The sequence below is a fragment of the Leuresthes tenuis genome, unplaced genomic scaffold, assembly GCF_036924035.1.
Source record: "Leuresthes tenuis unplaced genomic scaffold, fLeuTen1.0.hap1 SCAF_6, whole genome shotgun sequence".
In the NCBI taxonomy this organism is placed as follows: domain Eukaryota; kingdom Metazoa; phylum Chordata; class Actinopteri; order Atheriniformes; family Atherinopsidae; genus Leuresthes; species Leuresthes tenuis.
Window position 1 is genome coordinate 1,813,207 of NW_027325360.1, and position 24,644 is coordinate 1,837,850.

The 24,644-nt window shown below is 43.5% G+C and overlaps 2 protein-coding genes across 3 annotated transcripts in view; both read right to left on the minus strand.

The window, feature by feature from the left end:
- Window positions 1-2,244: 2,244 nt before the first annotated feature.
- LOC140309002 (uncharacterized) lies at window positions 2,245-13,094 on the minus strand. Its single transcript, XM_072386843.1, has 9 exons — window positions 12,989-13,094; window positions 11,855-11,941; window positions 11,504-11,636; window positions 10,889-11,021; window positions 10,204-10,306; window positions 7,523-7,635; window positions 6,580-6,672; window positions 5,021-5,165; window positions 2,245-4,973 (listed from the first exon to the last, which is right to left on the minus strand). Exons 1-9 carry the CDS (start codon window positions 13,092-13,094, stop codon window positions 2,245-2,247), a joined length of 3,642 nt encoding a protein of 1,213 aa, XP_072242944.1.
- LOC140309353 (dual specificity testis-specific protein kinase 1-like) overlaps window positions 12,020-24,644 on the minus strand; it is a 33,841-nt gene continuing 21,216 nt past the window's right edge. For both annotated transcript variants that reach the window (XM_072387183.1, XM_072387182.1), the window contains 6 exons: window positions 23,892-23,940; window positions 23,033-23,182; window positions 16,053-16,226; window positions 15,332-15,415; window positions 15,075-15,161; window positions 12,020-13,236 (listed from right to left, as the gene is read on the minus strand). In XM_072387183.1, coding sequence (XP_072243284.1) covers window positions 13,132-13,236; window positions 15,075-15,161; window positions 15,332-15,415; window positions 16,053-16,226; window positions 23,033-23,182; window positions 23,892-23,940 — 649 coding nt within the window. In that variant the 3' untranslated portion in view covers window positions 12,020-13,131. The remainder of the gene's footprint in view (window positions 13,237-15,074; window positions 15,162-15,331; window positions 15,416-16,052; window positions 16,227-23,032; window positions 23,183-23,891; window positions 23,941-24,644) is intronic.

A 24,644-nucleotide genomic window follows, 5' to 3' on the forward strand; every position in this document is an offset into this window, starting at 1 on the left:
GTGGTGAGAAGGAGCAGGGAGGGGCCACCGGGAGATATCCATCCATCCATTTTTTATACCCGCTGAATCCAATTTAAGGGGAGGGGGCTGGAGCGTATCCCAGCTGTCATTGGGCGAGTCACAGGGTACACCCTGGACAGGTCGCCGGTCCATCTCCCAGGAAATAATCATAAATAAATCGATAATAATAAAGCATATCTGTAACTCTTGTGAATGGAATAATTAATCAAGATATTGAATAGCTATATATGTTGTGTGGAATGTTAAATATACTGCTAATGTGAAGTTAACCTGTAGATATATAGAGATTTATATGTATAAATATAAATAAATCTCTACCTTCCCACTCATCGGTGCATTCACGGACATCCTCCAGACCTCCTCATGCACCCTCCGTCCTGCAGACAACATCCTCCCAGCCCCCAGAACCAAGCTCCAGGGCGATCGGACCTTTTCCTCTGCAGCTCCGAGGCTTTGGAACACCCCCCCCCCCAACCACCTGAGGGCTCCACAGACTGCAGAGGCTTTTAAACGCAACCTTAAAAACCTCATCTTTTTAAGAAAGCTTACTGCATAAATGTCTTTTAAAGAATCTCCTTTAAATGTATATTGAAATGTCCTCGTCTTATTTTTCTGCTCTGTAGCACCTTGAGATTGACTAAATGTAAAGTGCAATACAAATAAAAGTTATTATAATTATTATTAGTAGTGGTATATGTGCACATTGAAATGTTAATATTGTCGTGATCACTCTTGGTTGTGGGTTTTTTGTGGTTGTGTTTTGAGGTCCAGGTGGAGCTGGGCAGGTAACCAGGAAGTCCTGGACGGGAGTTTGGATCCCAGCTGCTGCTCATCCACACTCATCAGTGCTGGCTTCCTAAGGCTCTGCAGGAGCTCCATTCTTTAACAGATTAGACATTTTACTCGAATGAATTGGATTATTTTTTAATCCATTTAATTGGATTATGATTATAATGAATTGAATTCCAATTGGCTTGAATTGGACTATATTATTTAGGTGCCTTGAGATGACAGTTGTTGTAATTTGGCGCTTTATAAATAAAGTTTAATTGAATTGAATTGTTTTACTATCTCAGTCGGTAATCTGGCTCCTCAGTACTTATTTGACCACGAGGAAAAAACCTTTGTATGACTTATTGTGCCGTGGATGGTCAAACAGCTTCTGAGTAGATGGTACAGGAAGAACTCTGCTGACACAGACTTGGTCGAACTCAGAAACCTTTTATTGCCAACAGGTCCGTATCAGAATTACAGATTAATGCAATCTCTCCCTCGCTGTGGCTGCTTCTCCCCTTAAATAAGGTAAAACCTTCCCATATCTGGTAACCCTGAAGATGCTGCACGCCCCCGTCAACAGGCACATAACCAGAATATAATGTGTTCTTCTCAAAATGTTTTATGTCTCTAATCTGAGCCACACTGTACTTGAACTCTTCGCTCAGCTGGTAAGTATCAGACACTACATTACAAACAGCTAAAAAAGGCAGGGTGTAGATACTGCAGGTATACATTTAGATGGGTGGATCTGTGGGGTCCACACTCTTCTTCTTAATGTTTAAAATACCCTGGGACTGAATCAGACGAGTATTTACAATGATTAGATAACAGAATTCTGAAGGGATGCTGACCCAAACTGATCCAACACAGCTGATCAGTGGGATTACAGGCTGAACAAACAGGACTGAGGGTGATTCTTAGGCTTACAATTAGCTTTCAGTGTTAGACTTTAATGCAAAGTTACTTTTAAAAAAAAAAACAATTAGAAACAACAGCATCTTCAGCTAAACTCCCGTTATTGAGGCTAAACAAAGGTAATCGATGTCATCATTCATACAGATGAAATTTCAGTGAACTTATGGAGTATTTTTTGCAGATGGTTGTCTCTACAGAGCTGGAATTTTGTTATCCACCCTCAAACTCTGAAACTTTAAACCCTTGAGGGTCTTCCATCTGACAGAGTGAACAGCTCTATATTCTTTATGACTGTCATGTCAACACATCAGTTTTCCTGTATAGTATGATTAAGAGTTAATGCTGAGCATCACTTCTCTCAGTCGAGGCCAACTTGTCACTTGTTGGCAGCTGAATACTTATACTTATGAATATAATTTCACGTTGACGGTCTCTGGTTACAGTCCTGGAAGTGTTGCCACCAACACCCCATTTCCTCCTTTGGATTGATATCATAGATTTAAAGTTACTGTTAAAGACAGTTGGAAGAGATCAGGCAATGATGCATCTCTTCTGGTATTTCTCGTTCAGCTTTTTAATTTCTTCTTGTTGCCTTTTCTGAAATTCCTCCAGTTCCTTTTTGAGAGTTTCCTCTTTGTGGCTGGAGAGTTTGTGTAAAAGAGTGTACTCATTCTTGTGTTCCTTTTTCTCTTCCATTAGCATCTCACAAGTGAGCCTGAGATCCATTAACTCCTCGTCATACTTTTTTATCAGCGATTCAAAGTCCCTGGTGTATTTTTCCTTGAAATCGTTGAGTTCTTCGGCCTGATTTCTGGCATCATCCTCATATCTCTGTCTCATATTCTCCATTTTCTTTGCGTGTTCTTCTTGTAAAGCTCTTCTTCTGTTGGCATCCTGTTGTATTCTGATGGAGGCACATCTTATTCTTAAGTCTAAAACTTCTCTTTCCTGGTCATATTCCTCTCTCAGGGTTTGGATTGTCATTTTCTCCCTTTGTTTTCTCTGTATATTTTCTTCATAGCGGTTTTTCCACCATTGTTCTCTTTCCATCTCCCAGGCTTCTTGCTTCCTTCTCATTTCCTTTCGACTGTACTCCAGCGCTGTGCTCAGCTCTTCCGTCGACTCAGATTCAGATATTTGTCTCTCCAAGGTTTTGAGTTTTTGTTCCCATTCTTGTCTTTGGATTTCTTCCTGCTGCCTCCTCCTTTGTTCTTCTTCTTCTCTGAATTCTCTTTCTCTTTCTCTCTCCTCACGCTCACGGTTGATGCAGTTCTCTTTCTCCTTTAGTTTATTCAAACTTTCCTTTTTCTCTACTTCAGTTTTGTATATCTGTTCTTCCATTTGTCTTTTCATTGCATGCATTTCCTCTTCATGTTTCCTTTCAAGCTCCTCCATTTTTCTCGCCATCTCCTCTTCTTTCTCTTTCAACAACCTCTCCACTTCCTTCTGTATGGCTGTCTCAGCCTCTTGAAACATCTCAGTGGTGTAGAAGCTTCCTCCATTGTCCTTCACCATGCCTCTGATCTTGGTGAGTAGATCAGTGACTTGTGTGCGGTTAGCTTGATCTTTGTTGTTGAACACATGATATCTACCTCCACAGTCCTTTATCAGTTGCTTTACAAAGTCATCACATTCTTCTTTGATGTAACTTTGAATCGATACTCCTGCAAGTTCATCTCCTCTGGTGAATGTAACGATGATGAAGTTTCCTGATCTTCGGCCAAAAATCCTCTTGATCATATTTACAGCCTCTTTTTCCTCTGGGGTAAACCGGCCGATCTGTAGCACCAGTAAGAACACATGAGGCCCTGGAGACAACATGTTGATACATTTCACAAGCTCCTGTTTGACTTGATCTTCAGAGAGAGTTGTGTCGAACAAACCGGGAGTGTCGACCACAATAACAGGCTGGCCATCGATCTGTCCTCTTCCTTTTATGCAGTACCTGGTCACAGACTTCTGACTGGCTTTAGATAAGAACTCTTTATTGTTCAAAATAGTGTTCCCAGTTGCACTCTTGCCACTGCCAGTCTTCCCAATCAGCACCATCCTGAGAACCTTTTGGCTCTGGTTTTCTCTGGCCTCTCCATTATCAGTGCTGCGTTTGTCATCCTGCAGCTCAGCTTTAACTTGTATTAGCTTTTCCATCTGAGCTCTGGTGAACATGTCCTTGCTGAAGCATCTGGTCCCTTCATCTCTCATCTTTTCCACAGCCTCCAGCAGCTCTGGGATCTGCTGCCTGTCTTTGATGTTCAGAACAACAGATCTTCCTCCACAGCTCTGACAGAGCTCCCGGATCTCTATGTTACCTCTTATAAAGTTAACAAAAGCTGGAGCTGTAGGATCTGACTCCACAGTGAACAGAATCATGGTGAAGTCATTGACTCCGGAGCCGAATGTGTTCTGGATGGTCTGTAACTCTGCCTTGTCTTCATCAGTGAGGGGACCCACAGGTAGGACCAGGATGAAGGCATGGACGCCCTCAGGATCACAGAGGGAGACACACCTGAATGATTCCTCCATCACTGCCTCCTGAGGTTTTCCACACAAGGCAGGCAGCTCCACCAGAGAAAGCCGGCGTCCACACACCTCTGCCTGAGTTTTAACACACTCTGATGAGTTGGAGACTGAAGGAAGCTCTGTCTGACCTGAAATGGCCTTGGCTGCTGAGGTCTTCCCTGCTCCTCTCCTGCCACACAGAACCAGGTTTAAAGATGGTTTGATCTGTTCTGACTTGTGTTTTGTGATCTCGTCTGTGATGGTGAGGAAGGCCCCGTTGTTTTTTTGCACAATGTCCTCAATCTTCGTCATTAACTTTTCGTGGTCATTTTCCAACATGTTGTACTGTCTTCCTCCACAGTCTTTAAGGAGCAACTGCAAAGAGAAACTTTCCTTCCACTCATGTGTACTGATGACCATTGAATGTTTGAAGGCATCTTGACCAAACAAACTTAGGGAGGCCTTCAGAGTCTGTCTGTCCTTTTCAGTGAAGTCAGAAGGCTTCACCAAGAGCAGCAGAACATGTGGTCCAGGAGGACAGAGATTCATGAAGTGTTTAATCTCTTCTCTCATCATTCTCTCGGGCTGGTTTTCTGATGTTTTCTGTATAGTTAAGGATTTCTCTTTCCACTCTCCATGGTGAACAGGCTTGGTTGGATAAAACTTTGTAAAAGGAAAACCTTTTTTCTTCATGATGAAGTTACAGAATCCTGTCTTTGTTGAATAGTTTGCTCCAAAAAGCACAATGTTGAGTCCACATTCTGTAAAACAGAAGACAGAAAATCATTGAAAATGACCTTGTAAGTACCCTCATTCCTGAACTGGAACTTCTCCTGGACCAACATGTCCAAAATCAACCTTTTCTCAGGTAAAATTAACATAAACTCTGTAACCCCCTCACTGGTGGCAGTTGGAAAGAAGGAAACTTTAACATAGAACACAATGTGCTTCATCTACATAATACAGCATCAAGAAGTCATGCTTAATTCACACATTTCTGTAAGACGTTCTCAAGCCAACCAAGAGATTTAGTCTCTGCAGCAGCCCTGAGGTCTCCTCCCTGAAGGACATGTTCAAAACATCTCTTTACTGTCACAACAACAAGAAAAACACAGAAAAACACACAACCAAGCGTAACCATGACAACATTAACATTTCAATGTGCACAAACATCTCTCTACATATCAACATGCAGGTTAACTTCACATTATCTTTGACATCCACACAACATATATAGCTATTTATTATCTTGATTAATAATACCATGATCACAATAGTTACAGATATGCTTTATTATTAGTGATAAAGCATAACTCCTGGTGTACCCTGCCTCTCGCCCAGTGACAGCCTAATGGGCGTTAAAAGCAGGTTTCTGTACCAGAATCCTGAATCCATGCACTTTCCCACTACATTTACATCCGATATGTGCACAAACTACAACAAGAAGGTTTTTAGGCCATATTGCCCGACCCTAGTGTGCAGACGTCTGCAAAAAGCAAACATGCAATCCCAAGACAACCAGTCAGGTAACCCTCCAACCCTTGCCTGTGCCTGGAAAGACTTGGAGAAGTAATGCGTAAAGACCCAATATCCCATAGTGCACCTACTATAAGACACCATGAGGGTCATAAGCCTTCTCCGAGTCCACAAAACACATGAAGACTGGTTGGGCAAACTCCCTCCAGTATAATGCTGAGGGTAGAGAGCTGGTCCATGACAAAAAATGCATTCTTCCACCTGAATCTGAGCTTCATGAATCTTCGAGACTTTTCTCTCCAGTAGCCTGGCATACTTTCCAAGGTTGGCTGAGAAGAGTTATCCCCCTTTAGTAGGAACACACCTTCTCTATCACATTTTCTAATAGAAGGACCCTCGCCCCAATCTACCGGTCAGGGCCGGCTCTACGTAATTTAGTGCCTGGGCGAGATTTCTCTGCGATTCCCCACCCCCCACCACATTCTTCAGTATCATTAAAGTCACTCAATGATTTCCAAATTACAGGACATCAGGCATTAAACACATCTGCAGCATAAATAAGGTATAACAGTTGTATTGGTCAGTACTGCAACATTTAATTACAGAACTCACCCGCTTTATGCTGACTTCCAGAGGTGGGTGGTGTGGTTGATGTGGAAGTGCTGCTGCTGTATGATGCCTGACTTGGAGCTGTATTCAAACAGTGCACATCCATACTGTCACACCACTGCATTAAGTTTGTCGTGTCATTCCATTTCACTTAATAAATCAATTAATTTCAATTGACTAAAAATGACATTTACTGGCATTACTAACAAGGTTTTACCATTCAGTAACAACAATAATGACACAGTAGTGTGTCAGAGACCACAAACAATTGGACAAACTTACATGCTTCAGAGAGCGGTGCTTCTGTGGATGTGTGATCAGAAGGCCCCTCTCCAGAAGCTGTTTGAGGTGTCTGTAAATATTTTCTGAGTTCATCTGGACAGACGGAGTAAATGTATTACATTACAAGCAAAAACAAGTAATAAGAAGAAGAAGAATAAAAAAGCTTGCATCATCACTTGGCTTCTGCATTTCAGCACAATATCAAACGTGATAAAACAATAGGAGAACTAAGCAACAGCAACTGTGTCAGCAACTTCCGGTTTTCAAAATAAGATGCCGGTAATTCAAAGGCAATCGAGCTCATTAAATCTATTTTATCGAATTTTGATGTGGTATAAAACCTGTTTCTTCCATAAATAGTTAATAAAACCTATACCTATAAGTACATCATGTACTGCTGCCATGAAATACTTTTACTGTATACTTATTAAGTCGCTTATTATGCTATTTATTGAGACTTACCAACAGATGGAGCAGAAGGTTCTGTCCTGCGTTTTATGCTCGGATGGTCACAGAGCACATGCCTTCCATTATTCATTTCAATGATTTGTCTCATGTCTCTCAACATTTCAGATAATTCAAGGTCTGCCAGCATCATTGACCTGTGACTGCATCTTCTGATCATGTCCTGCAAAGCTGGCCGATGTAAGTCACGGAAACTCTCATGTAGATTGGAGCTCCTCCCTCTGAGTGTTGATATTAGAACCAATGAATGATCAAACGATTCATTACTGAAGAGTTCAAGGACTTTGGTGAGGGTCCCTTTGTGCTGTTCAGTGAAGGTTTCCGACTGTAGAACCAGAAGGAAGACGTGAGGCCCAGGAGCAGAGAGTCTGATACAGTCCTGCACATGTCCCCTCAGAGTGTGTTCAGAGATGTAAAGGATATCCGGGGTGTTGATAAGAACTGCATTTGTTCTCTGAATCAGTCCACGGATTTGTACACAGCGGTCTGGTTCTTCCTTGGTGTTGAATGCAGCCTGTCCCAGTAGGAAGTTTGCTACTGAACTCCTCTCAGACCAGCTGTTCCCCAGAAGAACAACCCTGAGCTCAGACACTGAAACAGCAAAAGATTAAGACAAGAGGATATATTTTTTCAATTCATCTTAAGAGATGAAATGCCAGATTTGTACGTAAGTAGAATTAGTTTAAATGATCTTAAGTTAAAACAGCTTGAGATTCATAATCTCAGACATGGTCAGGGCCATATCTGGGTGTTTTTGTGCCCTGAGCTTAATTAATTAATTAATTAATTAATTACAGGAAACACAATAAAACTGTGTCATTAAATCTGAACATTAGTCATTTGTTCATCAATATATAATGCACTTCACTGAACAAATGAGTCGGTTTTAACAGATCTGTTTTCTGTGATAAACTTCTGGGTGAATCTGGTTTTCAGAGTCATAGTTGTCCCGGTGTTTTGTCCTTATCAGCCAAGTTGAACAATGACGAGAGATTCTCAGCCTAACGGGTTTATCAGAGATGTGGCCGCCTCAGCGGTGTGAACTCTGCCCTCAACATGTCCCGACTGCATTCAGCGGCAATTTAAAGAGAGCCGTAGATTCAGTTCTCATCTAAGGGCTGCGAGGCAGAGGATGGAGCAGCAGTTTGTGTCGACATTTCAGGGAAATTTAGCTCTTAGAGAAGTTGGATCCAGGAAATGTTCTGGTCACAGGAACTTCACACGTCACGACCCAGTTGTCTGCTTTTTATTTCCTTACAGGCACCTGTGTTCAGTGGAAACTCCAGAATTTCCTTTTTCAACAAGACCCGTCTGTCAGAACCGAACCCTGCATCTCAAATGAACACTTTAGGTGATTTGATCGTATCATGAGTGGGTTTTTTTTTTGAGCATATAGAAAATGATTTCCAGAACCCTTCTGATTATATAGATAATCCAAATCAGATTAAATACAGAAAAAAGAGAAGACTGTTTGCATAATTCATCTCCTTTGAGCTCTGCTATAATTGGGAGAGATGGTACGAACAGGAAGTGTTGTAACGCTGCTCAGAGCCAGTGAATTTCTTTCTTTTGATGCGTTTTCACTTTATCAGGTTAACGCTGAAAACAAGCCAATGAATGATCAAAAGGCAGAAAATAATCTAAACCGGCAGGTGTTTCATTCTGGCTCAAAAGGATGCGTCTTTACTTTTTATTGAAAGTATCTGCATGATGCTTCCACACTGATTATGCTGATCAGCCTCGCTTCAAAGACATGTCATTAAGTCTGGTTCTGAGCGTATTAAGTGCTCCAGTAGCCAGACGTGATGTTTGTTCGATCCCAACTACACAAAACGACGGAGCGAGATTTAAGATAATAGTTTGGTTAGTATATTACTGACTCTAACAAAAGATCCAGGCCTTAAACCTCAGGGTTGCCGTTGTGTGTGTTGAACCATTTAAGCATCACAAAGACAAAGCCTCAAGGAGGAAGCAGTGTCACGTTTACACATGTAGCTTAAAGTAAAGAACCAATTTTTAATTGTGTATTTGTATGTATTTATAATTGTAAATTATATGCATTTAGACAGTTTGTTCATGGCAGCCTGTCAACACACATGTTCCCTGATGTCAGACAGACATAAACTTGAATTTTTACACCAGAAACATGAATTCCAAAGAGCTATTTTCTAAATACTTGGCATGTCCGAGAACTGTGTGTAGTGTCTCTTAAAAAACTGGAGAAAACTGGAGGACAAAAGAAGAAGTGTCAGGCCTAAAAAACTATCTACAGCAGATGAACAGGATCTGAAAGTGATGTCCTTAAGAAAGAGGAAAAAATCCAGCTGTGACCTGACAGGACCTGAGAGATGCATCTGGACCTTCAGCTGATCCATCTACTGTTGGCCCAAGCCTCATCAGAAATGGGCTCCATGGAAGGGTGGCTGTCAAGAAGCCGTTCTTAAGGAAGGGAAACAGGGAGAAAAGGCTGAGCTGTGCCAAATGACACAAGAAGTGTGAGAGTCTGTGGTATTTCCTGTCTCTCTCCCTGTTTTTCCTCCTCTAGGCTTTGTTCCTGCGTACCTGTGGTGGCAGTAGGTGGAGCCTTGATTACTCCTCCTACTCACCTGTGGCAGATCAGACTGTTCCAGTTAAAACCTCCACTCTTCTCTCCTCTTCTTGTTCACCTAAGTCCGACTCCAGTCCTGGAGGGCCGCTGTCCTGCAGGTTTGAGATGTTTCCCTGCATCAGCACCGGATTCAGGTGAGATGGATCACTTCAGAAGATTGAGTTCTGCACAAGCCTTCTAAGGATGCATTGATTATAGAGCACACTGAGAATGAGTAATGAAACATGGCCACTCATGCAAAAATTGTATATTAAATGTATCATTTTACTGTGATAAACTTAATATTATCTGTAATGACACAGCAAGATTAACCATGATGCTGTATAAAAAAAAAAGCTATAAAAACATCAACTGTGTTTCAGAATAACGCTTAAACTGTGCGCTCTATAGGAACTGTTACCTGTTACAGTTTAACTCGTGGAACTTGCTCTTGAAACACATTAATATGAGGGATGCTTTCAGTCGTCTCCTACAAGTAACCTCAGCTCTGGCCAACTTCAGAATAAGATGTTAAAGCCTCCATATTTGCAACAAATGAGATGCAGTAATACAGCAGAAGAACAATAGGAGCATCTTGGAGTCATCCAGAAGGCTGAACCCGCCAGTGACAGCTTCCTGCGTCACTACTTCCCTCCCCAGGAAGAAATCCCTTCCCTGAGATGTCACCCAGATCAGACCGTCTTAAAAGTTACAAAAGAAGGGCTGTAATGTGACCCTTTGCCAGCAGAGGGCAGTGTGAGAATTATATCTGAGAAAAACGGGTAATATCAAGTGTTTTATCCTCATTGTACTTAAACGTATGCTTTCCAGGTCTTTACTGGCTACGTTATGACTCTCTGTAGTGTCTCAATAACCTTTCCAGCACACTAAATATTTAATTTGGACTCATGTGCAGAGCCCAGTAAACAACAGAAAGAGAGTTTACCGGCTGCCTGTGCAGCAGCTGCAAGTCTTTGCTTTTTCTTGATTGGAAAGCTGCACAAAAAAAAACAGAAACTCTCTCTATATATATATATATATATATATATATATATACTTTTTCCCAGTTTACACATCTTAGTCCCTCCAACTCAGGATGCAAGCAGAGGAGCGAGGAGTCAGGCTTTTAATAAATCCCACATCCTTACCTTAGAGCTGTGGCATCACTTGTATATTTCATTTACTGAAGAATTTCCACCTGATGAACACAAAGTTGTGGATGCTGACGGGGTTACCCTCTCTTTAACAGGGGATAACCCTGCGTATCCTCAGCCTCCTCAGCTCTTGATCATCTCTCCTCCAGCTGCTCTTTGTGCTGCTATCGATTTTCTGGGTCAGCGGCAGAGTGAAGACGTGAAAATCCCAGCTCTGAGAGGAATCTCCAGCCAGGCTGTTTGCATGCATGAAAAAAATGTTGGACCCAGTTTCTATGGGTACTTAACAGTTTATTATAGTTATTGGTGCTTTTGAACTGGTCTGTCTCTCAGGTATAGCTTCTGTCAGGTATAGCAGGGACAGGTTGTAGCCCCCTGCTACCTTGACCAGAATAAGCTGTTATAAGGAGTGGAAGAATCACCCGATTAGATTTCTGGAATGAAAAAAAGAAACTTAAACAGAGATTACTGTATGTGGAGTTATCCGTGTCCTTAACTGGAACAAAGTCACAGCAAAAATGTGAATTAAAGTCTCATTTCAACAATAAAAACTCAGCATTTGGCATGAATATGTTAATATGACCTCACCTTATCCCCATCTGTGCATATAGTAAAGACAAAAAGCAACTAAACAATCAGGGATTCTGACTCACACCCAGTGAATTATGACCTCTTAATGCTAAACCCGATTGTGCTCACAGAGCTGCCTCAATCTCACTCGGCCTGACTGAGGCTCATGGAGTCAGCGAGGGCCTCATGAGCGGCGAGCCCCAGTGAGGAAGCACTGCACTCCTGCCATGGCTGCCTGCTGCAAGCCAGAGGGATGCTACGAAAGCTTGCTGCCCCCACGACTTCAGCACAGAACTGCTAATAAGGACAGAGAGAGAGCAACTCTCTACTTACAGTGTTTCCCAGATAAATGGTTGGAACAGCATTCATGACGAGTTGAGTGGCAGATTTCTGATATCTGTTGTCAAAATGCAGACTCGTGTCCTCTCGTTTATCTGTGGAAACTCAAATTTTTAGCTGTTTTAGCTTTCATCACAAGCTCTGCCGTCTCTCCTCGTACCGGGTGCCAGTTTCTCTCTTAACTGGTTCCTTACAATAAATGCAAAACATAAAGCTCCACTCAGCTGCTGGGACTGGTTCCTTCGGTCTTCTCCACAGAACAAAGAGGATAAAACAGGACAAAAAACACAGAAGGGACTTTCAGCAGAGGGACTTGAGATTATACTTTATTTTTTTACGTGTTCCATCACAGAAAGCCATCTAAATCTAAGAGTATAGAAACCAATGCATTTTGTATCTTAGCTGCCTGAAAAATATGAGACTATGAAGAAGCTAATGTGGACCCATTCAGACCTAAAAACAGAAATATGAAGCAAAATTACAGCTTTTACAAACAGCTCGGAGTGACTGATGTCTGAAAAATATCAACGAAATACAACAAAAATACAGATGTTCTGTGCAGAACGAGCTGAAAACTCATGGAGAGAAAAGGATTTGTAATACAGATGTTCTGTGCAGAACGAGCTGAAAACAACTCCCCATGAAGAGAAAAGGGTTTGTAATACAGATGTTCTGTGCAGAACAAGCTGAAAATAACTCAAGAGAAAAGGATTTGTAATACAGATGTTCTGTGCAGAACGAGCTGAAAACAACTCAAGAGAAAAGGATTTGTAATACAGATGTTCTGTGCAGAACGAGCTGAAAACAACTCCCCATGAAGAGAAAAGGGTTTGTAATACAGATGTTCTGTGCAGAACGAGCTGAAAACAACTCATGGAGAGAAAAGGGTTTGTAATACAGATGTTCTGAATTATTGGTCGTCTTATGGAGATAAAAGTAGCTTAAACTGTTAAAAACTGATCAGAATGATCTGCAGATGGGGCCAGTTTCCCACAATCCTCCTCAGATGTGAAACCCAACAATGTTTCAGCCTCAGCTTCTCAGCCTGCTGAAGCAGTTTTTTTTTTCATAAATGATCTCTCTGAAGTCCGAGTGAAGAGCCGAGTTCTCCACAAGTCCGTTTCTGGACAGATGGAGCAAGAAGAAGAAGAAGAAATACATCAACAAACTGCAGATTTACAAAAGAAACTAAAACACAAAGCATGAAGAGCTGATGACCTTTTCTTCTCTAAGAGCATCTACCAAACACCTGTACAGTAAAATGTCAAAGCAAGTGTCCGTGAGAGGCTTCCACCATCATCTGAAGAGAGGCTGCAGGTCCGCAGGGCCTCAGCCACGCCTCTGAAGCAGAGGAAACTAAACCCCAGCTCCTCCTGCCTCCCGTCTACACAGTGACCCATAATAATCCCCGATGAGGGACCAGAGGATTTGCGGCGCTCAGCTCGTTGTTAGGTCCGGTTTCGGCGGCGGCTCCAAGCTCTCGGCGGTTTCTCCCAGTTCATCGAGTAACTCTGTGAACGCAGGCCGCCGGAAGGACTCCACCTGGGAGGGGGGACAGGGTGCAGAGGATGCTGTTAGGAGATTATATTCAGGTTCTGTGCCTGAGTGGAATGTGCCTGGTTTTAGATTCAGCCATTACATTATGACCACCCGCCTAATATAGAGCGTTCTCTCCTAATGCTGCCAAAAGAGCTCCGGCCAGTCAAGGTCAACCTTAGAAAGGATGCTTTGGGCCCTGTGGGGTGTGGGGAGGGTCTCCATGTATTGGATTTGCCTCCCACGGATGCTATCAGATTGGTATCTGGGTCAGGGGAACACCTCGGACTCTTTGACATGCGTTTTAGCCCCTCCTAGCTGTCCCTGCCCGGCTCAGTGCTGTCCCTCTGGCTGCGGGGGACGACTGGTCCTGGCCTAACCGGGGGCTCACACCAAAAGCGGCGTGAGCGGCCAGCTGCCATTCATTTTCCATGTAAGCCGGCGTTGTGAGCGACGCGTTGTGGGCTTCGTGAGCTTCAAAAGTTGAGAAAGGCTCAACTTTATGCAAATGAGCAGTGACGCGACACGACGACAGCCAATTAGGGCCGATCTGGATTCCGAAGGCGGAAAAAAGGCGGAAAAAAGCGGAAAACGGCAAAGCACAAACACAAAGAAGGCCGCCAAGAGTACGATGAAAGAGGGAACCGATGTATGGATGGAGTATTATATATATCTGCTAGTTGCTATACATATAAGCCCCGCCCCTTTGGCCGCTTCCGGTGGCAGAAGAAGTAGAAGCGACGGGTTGTGAGCGTCGTGAGCAGCTGTGGTTGCTCACACCGCTTTTGGTGCGAGCCCCCGATAAATCTTTAGGCAGGTGTCAGAGTCCCAGGATGCAGGTTTCCCAGCAGAACATTGCACCGGATCAAGATGAGAAGTGTTGCACACTTAAGCCGTCAGTGGTTTTAATGTTATGGCTGTTTTTATGTGCTGGTTTGGGTTGAGTCCACAGCTGTGTACAGATGCTGACATGAGAACCTTTAATTACCCTGACTTGGCTTTGTGTCAGTCAGGCTGCGTCTTTCCTCAGAACCAGAACAAAGACCCAGATTTACTGCAGCTTTGCACCTGAAACGAGCTTCACTTTGTGGTTAAAGAGTCGATGACTTAGAGCCCCGAAGGTGGAGAGACGGTCAAGTATTCATGGGTTTCCCTTTCAGACTGGAAAGACTTTGAATAAATGACTGAAACTTGTAATTTACTGCTGATGTGGCAGAAAACCAGTGAGACCAGCAGCGAGTGAAATGTAAAAATGGCATCCAGCAAAAGTGATTCTATTCATGACCATTTCAGGGGGAGGGGCTTAATTATCACAGAAGGACCAAAAACACCTTTTCTTTTTGTGATCTGAGCCAAAGAAAGAATCAAAAGGATCTGAACAGGTAATGTTCAGATGACAAAAACACTTTCTGCTGTTCTTCTTGGACTGCTTTGGTCATTAGTGACATCACTGAGCTGTACCCCTGTTTATAGATCATGGGAGCACACTCTAATCCGCAGCTTGTTGCCCCGCTGCTCTAAGATCCACAGTAAGAATAAAAGTCAGTGTCTCCTGAAGGTGAATCACTTCAGAAACCAAAAGGAGGATCAAGCTGTTTATACTGTACGGGTCAGCAGGTGCTTCTACGCTTAAACCAATCAGACGATCAGAAAATGATCAATACAATCTGCAAAATCTGCAATTATATTATAAGTATGATAATATACGACAAAAAAAAACCCATTTCAGTCCAGTCTGTCAGGGGTCTGTAAATGTGATGAGAGAGCTTCTGTATCTTGTGCCTGGAGGATGCTTCAGGAATGATTCCAGTTCTTATGCAGAGCGCTTCCTTTGATCTACATACCATGCAGCAGCTGGCTGCCAACTCCAGGACACGCTGGGGGCAGTCGGTCATCATCTCCCTGAAGGCCTTCACGTCCAACCCGTAGTCCTAAAAGGCATCATTTCCAACACTGCCGTCATTATAGAGACTCAGTTATACCAGAACAAACCTAATGTTTGACATCTGAATGTTTGTCAGTGCATCCCAACACAGAACACGCTGCTTTTCACATGCTGCTGGGATGCTTCTTAAGGATTAGGCCTCTTGTTGAGCCCTACCTGGGTTCTGGGGAGGATTTCCGGGTCGGCCGGGATCCTGGCCAAGATTTCACAGAGCACGATGCCGAATGAGAACACGTCCACCTAAAATGAGCGAGAAGCAGAATGAAAGCACAGACAGGGTTGTTTCAAAAAGCCATCCATTATTTTGGGAGTTGTGACTTTTCCACATGCAGAACATTAGCAGATGAGCATCTTTGTCACTGTTATCTAGCCAAGAGTGCTTGGATTTAGGCCCCGTCCGGCAAAACTTTTACCTTAGCTGCAAAACGCTGCCTTTCAGAGGGCTGGGAGTAAAGCAAATGGATATCATCTGGTTGGTCCTAACAGGGATCTTTGCAACCTTCCAAAGAGTTTAAACTACCGACATTCTGCAGAAATAAGGTTCATTTGTGCCTCAACTCTTTGCCAAGAAAAGCCAGAAAGCATTTTGAAGCTTAGTCGTACTTTAAAAAAGGGGATCTGTCAGCAAAGGGAAGGCCATGAAGTCCCCAATAAACCAGCTGTGGACAGAGCAGTCTTTAATTCCAACAAAAACCGGAAGCATGGTGGAAATCATAATAAGAATCCACTGTGCAGCTCATGTTATAGATGAGTAAGGTTTATTGTTTTAGGGGCACATTTGAGTTATGAACCCGGGGATCAGGATTGCAAAGGCAGGTTAAGATGTTCCAATGTCCATTTTTGCAACAAATAACTGAGGACAACAGGTGAGTGCTACCTTGCGGTCATACGGCTCTCCTCGGAGCATCTCGGGGGCCATCCAGAAGGCTGAACCCACCAGTGAGAGCTTCCTCCCAGGGTCTTTCACTGGCAGCTCCACCACTTCCCTCGCCAGGCCAAAGTCTGTCACCAAGGCCTCCCGCCCCCGCGGTGTCAGCCGAATCAGACAGTTCTGTGGAGACACAGGTACAAGAGAAGTAATGCGACACTTCACCAGCAGAGGGCAGTATTACAGCGACATTTAGGCTGTTTTGTCCTCTTTGTTTTTCATTTAAAAGGATAAAACGTTTGTAAGTGCTTCCACTGTGTATCCATGTGTTTCCTGGTTCAGTTGAGACTCTCTTTAGTCTTTTCTCTCATCAATAGATTCGATAACAGCCGCTGTCAGCACCTATCCAGCGCACTAAATAATTCACTGAGACCACATGTGAGGAGCCAAGTATGCAACAGAAACTAAGTTTGAACGACTGGCTGCCTGTGTGGGACAGAGAAGCCTCCATCCCAGTGAACTTCTGGCTCAAAATCTCCATCTCTGCAGAACACCGACGGTCCGGGCTGAATTTCCAGGCTGAAAGCAGGAGGTGTGATGAGAGGCAGGAAGCAGGAGGGCTGCTCAGATGGAGTTGCATAACAGCAGTGGGCGGCCTCAAACATGCGAGTGTAATTGCAGTTTAATTTGCTGATGCATGCTTAGACAGGTTTGCACTTAGGTTGCATTTATGTAAATGTGTGTTTCTGTTTGTAAGGGCGTGTGTGTGTGTGTGTGTGTTTCTGTTTGTAAGGGTGTGTGTGTGTGTGTGTGTTTCTGTTTGTAAGGGTGTGTGTGTGTGTGTGTTTCTGTTTGTAAGGGTGTGTGTGTGTGTGTGTTTCTGTTTGTAAGGGTGTGTGTGTGTGTGTGTGTGTGTTTCTGTTTGTAAGGGTGTGTGTGTGTGTGTGTGTGTTTCTGTTTGTAAGGGTGTGTGTGTGTGTGTGTGTGTGTGTGTTTCTGTTTGTAAGGGTGTGTGTGTGTGTGTGTGTGTGTTTCTGTTTGTAAGGGTGTGTGCGTGTGTGTTTCTGTTTGTAAGGGTGTGTGTGTGTGTGTTTCTGTTTGTAAGGGTGTGTGTGTGTGTGTGTGTGTGTTTCTGTTTGTAAGGGTGTGTGTGTGTGTGTGTGTGTGTGCGTTTCTGTTTGTAAGGGTGTGTGTGTGTGTGTGTGTGTGTGCGTTTCTGTTTGTAAGGGTGTGTGTGTGTGTGTTTCTGTTTGTAAGGGTGTGTGTGTGTGTGTGTTTCTGTTTGTAAGGGTGTGTGTGTGTGTGTGTTTCTGTTTGTAAGGGTGTGTGTGTGTGTGTGTTTCTGTTTGTAAGGGTGTGTGTGTGTGTGTGTTTCTGTTTGTAAGGGTGTGTGTGTGTGTGTGTGTTTCTGTTTGTAAGGGTGTGTGTGTGTGTTTCTGTTTGTAAGGGTGTGTGTGTGTGTTTCTGTTTGTAAGGGTGTGTGTGTGTGTGTGTGTGTGTTTCTGTTTGTAAGGGTGTGTGTGTGTGTGTTTCTGTTTGTAAGGGTGTGTGTGTGTGTGTGTGTGTGTTTCTGTTTGTAAGGGTGTGTGTGTGTGTGTGTGTGTGTTTCTGTTTGTAAGGGTGTGTGTGTGTGTGTGTGTGTGTTTCTGTTTGTAAGGGTGTGTGTGTGTGTGTTTCTGTTTGTAAGGGTGTGTGTGTGTGTGTGTTTCTGTTTGTAAGGGTGTGTGTGTGTGTGTGTGTGTGTTTCTGTTTGTAAGGGTGTGTGTGTGTGTGTGTGTGTGTGTTTCTGTTTGTAAGGGTGTGTGTGTGTGTGTGTGTGTTTCTGTTTGTAAGGGTGTGTGTGTGTGTGTGTGTGTTTCTGTTTGTAAGGGTGTGTGTGTGTGTGTTTCTGTTTGTAAGGGTGTGTGTGTTTCTGTTTGTAAGGGTGTGTGTGTGTGTGTGTGTTTCTGTTTGTAAGGGTGTGTGTGTGTGTGTGTGTGTGTTTCTGTTTGTAAGGGTGTGTGTGTGTGTGTGTGTGTTTCTGTTTGTAAGGGTGTGTGTGTGTGTGTGTGTGTGTTTCTGTTTGTAAGGGGGTGTGTGTGTGTGTGTGTGTTTCTGTTTGTAAGGGGGTGTGTGTGTGTGTGTGTGTGTTTCTGTTTGTAAGGGTGTGTGTGTGTGTGTGTGTGTGTGTTTCTGTTTGTAAGGGTGTGTGTGTGTGTGTGTGTGTGTGTGTGTTTCTGTTTGTAAGGGTGTGTGTGTGTGTGTGTGTTTCTGTTTGTAAGGGTGTGTGTGTGTGTGTGTGTGTGTGTGTTTCTGTTTGTAAGGGTGTGTGTGTGTGTGTGTGTGTGTGTGTTTCTGTTTGTAAGGGCGTGTGTGTGTGTGTTTCTGTTTGTAAGGGTGTGTGTGTGTGTGTGTGTGTGTTTCTGTTTGTAAGGGTGTGTGTGTGTGTGTGTGTGTTTCTGTTTGTAAGGGTGTGTGTGTGTGTGTGTGTGTGTTTCTGTTTGTAAGGGGGTGTGTGTGTGTGTGTGTGTGTTTCTGTTTGTAAGGGGGTGTGTGTGTGTGTGTGTGTGTTTCTGTTTGTAAGGGTGTGTGTGTGTGTGTGTGTGTGTGTTTCTGTTTGTAAGGGTGTGTGTGTGTGTGTGTGTGTTTCCGTTTGTAAGGGTGTGTGTGTGTGTGTGTGTTTCTGTTTGTAAGGGTGTGTGTGTGTGTGTGTGTTTCTGTTTGTAAGGGTGTGTGTGTGTGTGTGTGTGTGTGTGTTTCTGTTTGTAAGGGCGTGTGTGTGTGTGTTTCTGTTTGTAAGGGTATGTGTGTGTGTGTGTTTCTGTTTGTAAGGGGGTGTGTGTGTGTGTGTGTGTGTTTCTGTTTGTAAGGGGGTGTGTGTGTGTGTGTGTGTGTTTCTGTTTGTAAGGGTGTGTGTGTGTGTGTGTGTGTGTGTGTGTTTCTGTTTGTAAGGGTGTGTGTGTGTGTGTGTGTGTTTCTGTTTGTAAGGGTGTGTGTGTGTGTGTGTGTTTCTGTTTGTAAGGGTGTGTGTGTGTGTGTGTGTGTGTGTGTGTTTCTGTTTGTAAGGGCGTGTGTGTGTGTGTGTGTTTCTGTTTGTAAGGGTGTGTGTGTGTGTGTGTGTTTCTGTTTGTAAGGGTGTGTGTGTGTGTGTGTGTGTTTCTGTTTGTAAGGGTGTGTGTGTGTGTGTGTGTGTGTTTCTGTTTGTAAGGGTGTGTGTGTGTGTGTGTTTCTGTTTGTAAGGGTGTGTGTGTGTGTGTGTGTGTGTTTCTGTTTGTAAGGGTGTGTGTGTGTGTGTGTGTGTGTGTTTCTGTTTGTAAGGGTGTGTGTGTGTGTGTGTGTGTGTGTTTCTGTTTGTAAGGGTGTGTGTGTGTGTGTGTGTGTTTCTGTTTGTAAGGGTGTGTGTGTGTGTGTGTGTGTGTTTCTGTTTGTAAGGGTGTGTGTGTGTGTGTGTGTGTGTGTTTCTGTTTGTAAGGGTGTGTGTGTGTGTGTTTCTGTTTGTAAGGGTGTGTGTGTTTCTGTTTGTAAGGGCGTGTGTGTGTGTGTTTCTGTTTGTAAGGGTGTGTGTGTGTGTGTGTGTTTCTGTTTGTAAGGGTGTGTGTGTGTGTGTGTGTGTTTCTGTCTGTAAGGGGGTGTGTGTGTGTGTGTGTGTGTTTCTGTTTGTAAGGGGGTGTGTGTGTGTGTGTGTGTGTGTGTGTGTGTGTTTCTGTTTGTAAGGGTGTGTGTGTGTGTGTGTGTTTCTGTTTGTAAGGGTGTGTGTGTGTGTGTGTGTGTGTTTCTGTTTGTAAGGGTGTGTGTGTGTGTGTGTGTTTCTGTTTGTAAGGGTGTGTGTGTGTGTGTGTGTTTCTGTTTGTAAGGGTGTGTGTGTGTGTGTGTGTGTTTCTGTTTGTAAGGGTGTGTGTGTGTGTGTGTGTGTGTGTGTGTGTTTCTGTTTGTAAGGGTGTGTGTGTGTGTGTGTGTGTGTTTCTGTTTGTAAGGGTGTGTGTGTGTGTGTGTGTGTGTTTCTGTTTGTAAGGGTGTGTGTGTGTGTGTGTGTTTCTGTTCGTAAGGGTGTGTGTGTGTGTGTGTGTGTTTCTGTTCGTAAGGGTGTGTGTGTGTGTGTGTGTGTGTGTGTGTGTGTGTGTGTGTGTGTGTGTGTGTGTGTGTGTGTGTGTGTTTCTGTTCGTAAGGGTGTGTGTGTGTGTTTCTGTTCGTAAGGGTGTGTGTGTGTGTGTGTGTGTGTGTGTGTGTGTGTGTTTCTGTTCGTAAGGGTGTGTGTGTGTGTGTGTGTGTGTGTGTGTGTGTGTGTGTGTGTGTTTCTGTTCGTAAGGGTGTGTGTGTGTGTTTCTGTTCGTAAGGGTGTGTGTGTGTGTTTCTGTTCGTAAGGGTGTGTGTGTGTGTGTGTGTGTGTGTGTGTGTGTTTCTGTTCGTAAGGGTGTGTGTGTGTGTTTCTGTTCGTAAGGGTGTGTGTGTGTGTGTGTGTGTGTGTGTGTGTGTGTGTGCAGAGGTGATGCTTCAGCAGTCTGCCTCTTTTTTCTTTCCTTACCCCACATCTTTTCCATCCACCAGCCTGTCATTAGGAGGCTACTGTGGGGAAAAACCTCCCTTTCAGTCTCTGACTGCACATTTAGCCACGGCCCCTCACTTCTCTGCCAGGGAAATCAACAGTTTGGGGAACAAAAATGGAAAGCGCTGGCAGATACCAAGATGATGAGGAACAAAATACTGAATAAAAAGGGTTCTTTACTTTTCAAGAGGCATGAACGCTGATTCACTGAAGCTGGAGACTTACTGACACATTTTCACAGGGCCTCAGGTACTTCAGAAGGATTTGGAAGGATAGATCTTTTGGATGGCCTGAAATATTGGTGCCACAAACTTCACATGTTCAGCACCTTAGCTCCAAGTAATATACTCAGAGGGGAAATAATCAAATCACAGAAGTATTTTCAGGAGGACGGGGAAGATGCTGAATAGAATCAGGTATTGTTGCTACACTAAGAGCTACTAAACAGAAGCACTTTGAATTTAAATATTCTGGAAGCACCAGAAATATGAGAAACCACATTCCAGCTGGTTTCCAGCTAAAACCAAAGCTTCCATAAGAGGGTGAAGTGAGTTAAAATCTCTGTCTTAGCACCAAGATCCCTTTGGAACATCAGCTTCTTTTACACATGTTCTATGTTTATGAATTTGGCCAAATTTGATGCTTTTATCCAAAGTGACAGTAGGGAGGTAGTCCCTTTCATGCAGGATTTGACCCCAGGTCACCCACATGGAAGGTGGCAATCTTACCGCTTCCTATCCAGCCCCACGTTCAAGCCAGAGGCTGCATATCGCTGTAGGTTAGTTGCTTTATTCATTCATTCATTCATTCATTCATTCATTTATCCATGTTGTTTAATAAGATTTGCTCTACAACTTTGTCCAAATCCATCTACAGCAACACATCAAACCTCTTCAGCATCGTTTCAGGCACCAAAATGATATTTGGTGATCGATCATCCAGTTTTTCCATTACATTGTGACTACGGTTACCTGTTAAACCTGTTAAACCTGCGACACCAGCGGCTGTAACGGGACGCTGTGCTCATCTCACGGATTATTGGACCTGGGAAATATGGTTCTTTGACCTTCTTGGGATTTGAGTTTGGCCTTTGATACTCTTTCCTGGTTTTAAATCGCTTCTTTGTAGACTGAAGCCTGGAAAAGCCTTTAAATGAGGCGAGAGTTTACTGTGTTTCCATCTCCAGGGTACAGAGGTCCAGTGAAGCAGCTGAAGATGGGTTCAAAGGTCGTGCCCCATGATGCAGGTGAGGTGGGCTCATGGCCTGAAAGCCACGATGAGGGGGACAAAGCCTGGAACTCATCTATCCTTAACCGTTTACTTTTAAATGTAATCGTGAGATTAAGGAATATCCACATTCCTCCCAATTTGACATTTAGGAGCAATACTCTGAAACTGCCTCACAATGTGTCGACCTCTGTCCACCTTTCCTTCTGGGACTCTCCAAGCTGCCGTTCTTACATCATGTTCCTCCAACTGTTTCCTTTTACTTTTCAAGCCTGCTGTCTGATCCTGACGTGTTGCTGCCATCAAACTCAAGATGAGCTAATATTTTTCATCACTTCTGTGTTCTTTTGTAAGTGAGGGTTCTGCTGGCAAAGGTCCGTGCAAATCTGCCATCGAGGAGAAGAACGAGGAGAATTAGACCAGAGCCAAATGAGCAGCCTCGTGCTGACGTGAGAGCCGACAGGTCATGTGTGCAGCAACAGCACTTAGTTAACAAGAATCTATTAACATGACAATAGTGACTGTCATGATGTCCCTTTGCATTTCTGGCTGCTTGTTCTGGGAGGCCTGGCAACCAGGGGAGAAACAGCACCCACACACAATCACAACCGCTCTGGGATGGGCGAAGGAGTCGAGGCTCGTACTGCAGGACAGTCAGAGGACAAATGAGAGAAGAGAGGAATGTCTGCAAATAAAATCAATGCACGACGGGCATGTGAAGTGTTCATTTCAAGGATAATAATCTTTATGTATTTAGCAGACGCTTTTATCCAAAGCGACTCACAGGTAGGCAGATGGGGTTAGGGGGTCTTGCCTAAGGACCCCTACTGGAGACAGTTTCATGCATATAATAATAAAAAAAAAAACATGTTGGAGGATGCAGGTGAAACCATAAACTCCCAGGGGAAGGATGCTGGGAAATACACGCACCTTTCAGTAATATTTCTAAGCTTTTGTCCAAAAAAAAGAGAGAGTGTAGGATAAACTATTACCAAAGGGTTCCACTCCAGGCAACTGTTTCTTGCTCCTTTAAAACTCTTTAAAGCATTGGTTGTGATGTGGCTGTGAGCAAATGAAACTGAAAAAGCAGCAAAACACTTTGTGAGACCTAAACTGAGCAGTTTTCTGTTCCCACGCTCTCAGCCTTGGTTGTTGATGTGGAGAGAATCCCTCGGTGGTAGCAAAGTGATTCTCAGCATCTGAGGAGACGAACCTAATGATGAAGGACTAACGTTCTCACCTTAGAGTTGAGATCTCTGTGGTAAATGTTCTTGTAGTGCAGGTAGATCATTCCTCTGCTTATGTCACAGGCAAGGTCGACCTTCTCTCTCCAGCACAGGGGAACATCTTTCCTGGCCAAAAGCTCCTCCAGGCAGCCCCCGTTTACATACTGAAACACCAGCCAAAGTGCAGGTTACAGGTAGGAGTGAAATGTGAACATTTTCATCAATAAGCTGGATCTTTATTAAGCTCGTTAAGTAAAAAATGTCACATGTATAACAATGAAATAACGTATATTCAGCCATCAAGCATCAAGATGGGACAATTTCCCAGAAGAACTGATTTTAAATGTTGTTCACTGTATTCAGAGTCCCAGAAATGGAAATAAAGAGAAATAAAGAGATAAATGTGCTTACTGCTAAGACACACGGCAGTTAGGAGGCTGAACACGATCAGGTAACTGAAACACCAGCACAAGACTTTTCAAGCTCCTCTAAATAAGAATTAATGTTCAAACCTTGTCCTACATCTTTACTTCAGTGTTTCCTGAAATCTGGTCTCATTTTAACTGTTTTAAATAATGTGTCGTTATAAAAAAAGAGTATATTTGGGATCATGACATACAATAGACGAGTTTCAATGAGAAAAGGTCAGAAAACGCCACAAAAACAAGGGAGAAACAGTCGGTAAGATTCCATGTTTAAAACAGAAAACGTCGTTTTGTGACGGCGGCGACACAAACTCAACGAGTTTACTCAACATTTCTTTTTTTGGTCTAACGTGAGGCGTTTTCCACACTCTGAACAGAGCCAGACGGTGAGAATACAGTGACACTGACTCACAAGCAGCCAACAAGAGGAACAAAGAGCAGGACTCACCTCTAAAATTGGATAGAGTTTGTCCTCCCGCACACAGATGCCCAGATATCTGGAAACAGAGGCGTGATATTTATTCTACAGCATCAATAAATCAGGGTTATCTTTGGAAATCCCCACAGGCAGCTGGAAGGTGCGACTTTATTTCAGTGGAAGCTGGAAACAGATGTTACAGATGAGCTGTGACACATTGTAACGACAAACGTGATGTTAGGATGCTAATGTTAGCAGTTAGCTTGAAGCACATCTGTGACCCCGCCCCAAAAAACTGCTGACATGGCTGTGGACTGATAAAAGAGTACGTTTTAACCAACTAGTTCCCACTAAAGTCTAGATGTTTAAAAACCTCATGAGCAGGGGATTTCTCACAGCAACTCAGTCTATTTATATGGAGCCAATCCAAGGCACTTTAAAAAGAAAGTAAAAGTAAAAACAGTCCAAATATTAACAGCTCTGTGCCAGTTCTGGCAGTATGGACTCCTGCAGCTTATGTGCAGCATCCTTACTGCTCTGACCCGACTAAATGGTGAGAGCTTGTCTCACCAGCATATATCTGCCTGGCTTCACGCCTTTCATAAGTGTAGCAGATGGAAGCTGCTATTAAACAGCACCAAAACCTAATTGTGTTTGTGGCAGAAGGCACAGTCAGCCACAGTATGAGAAGGCTTCATATTTTTCTGCTGTGTCAGATCACCTGCTACTGGGATGTTGATGCTGCTACCTGTCTGCAACTTTCCTTCAACACAGCGATATCAG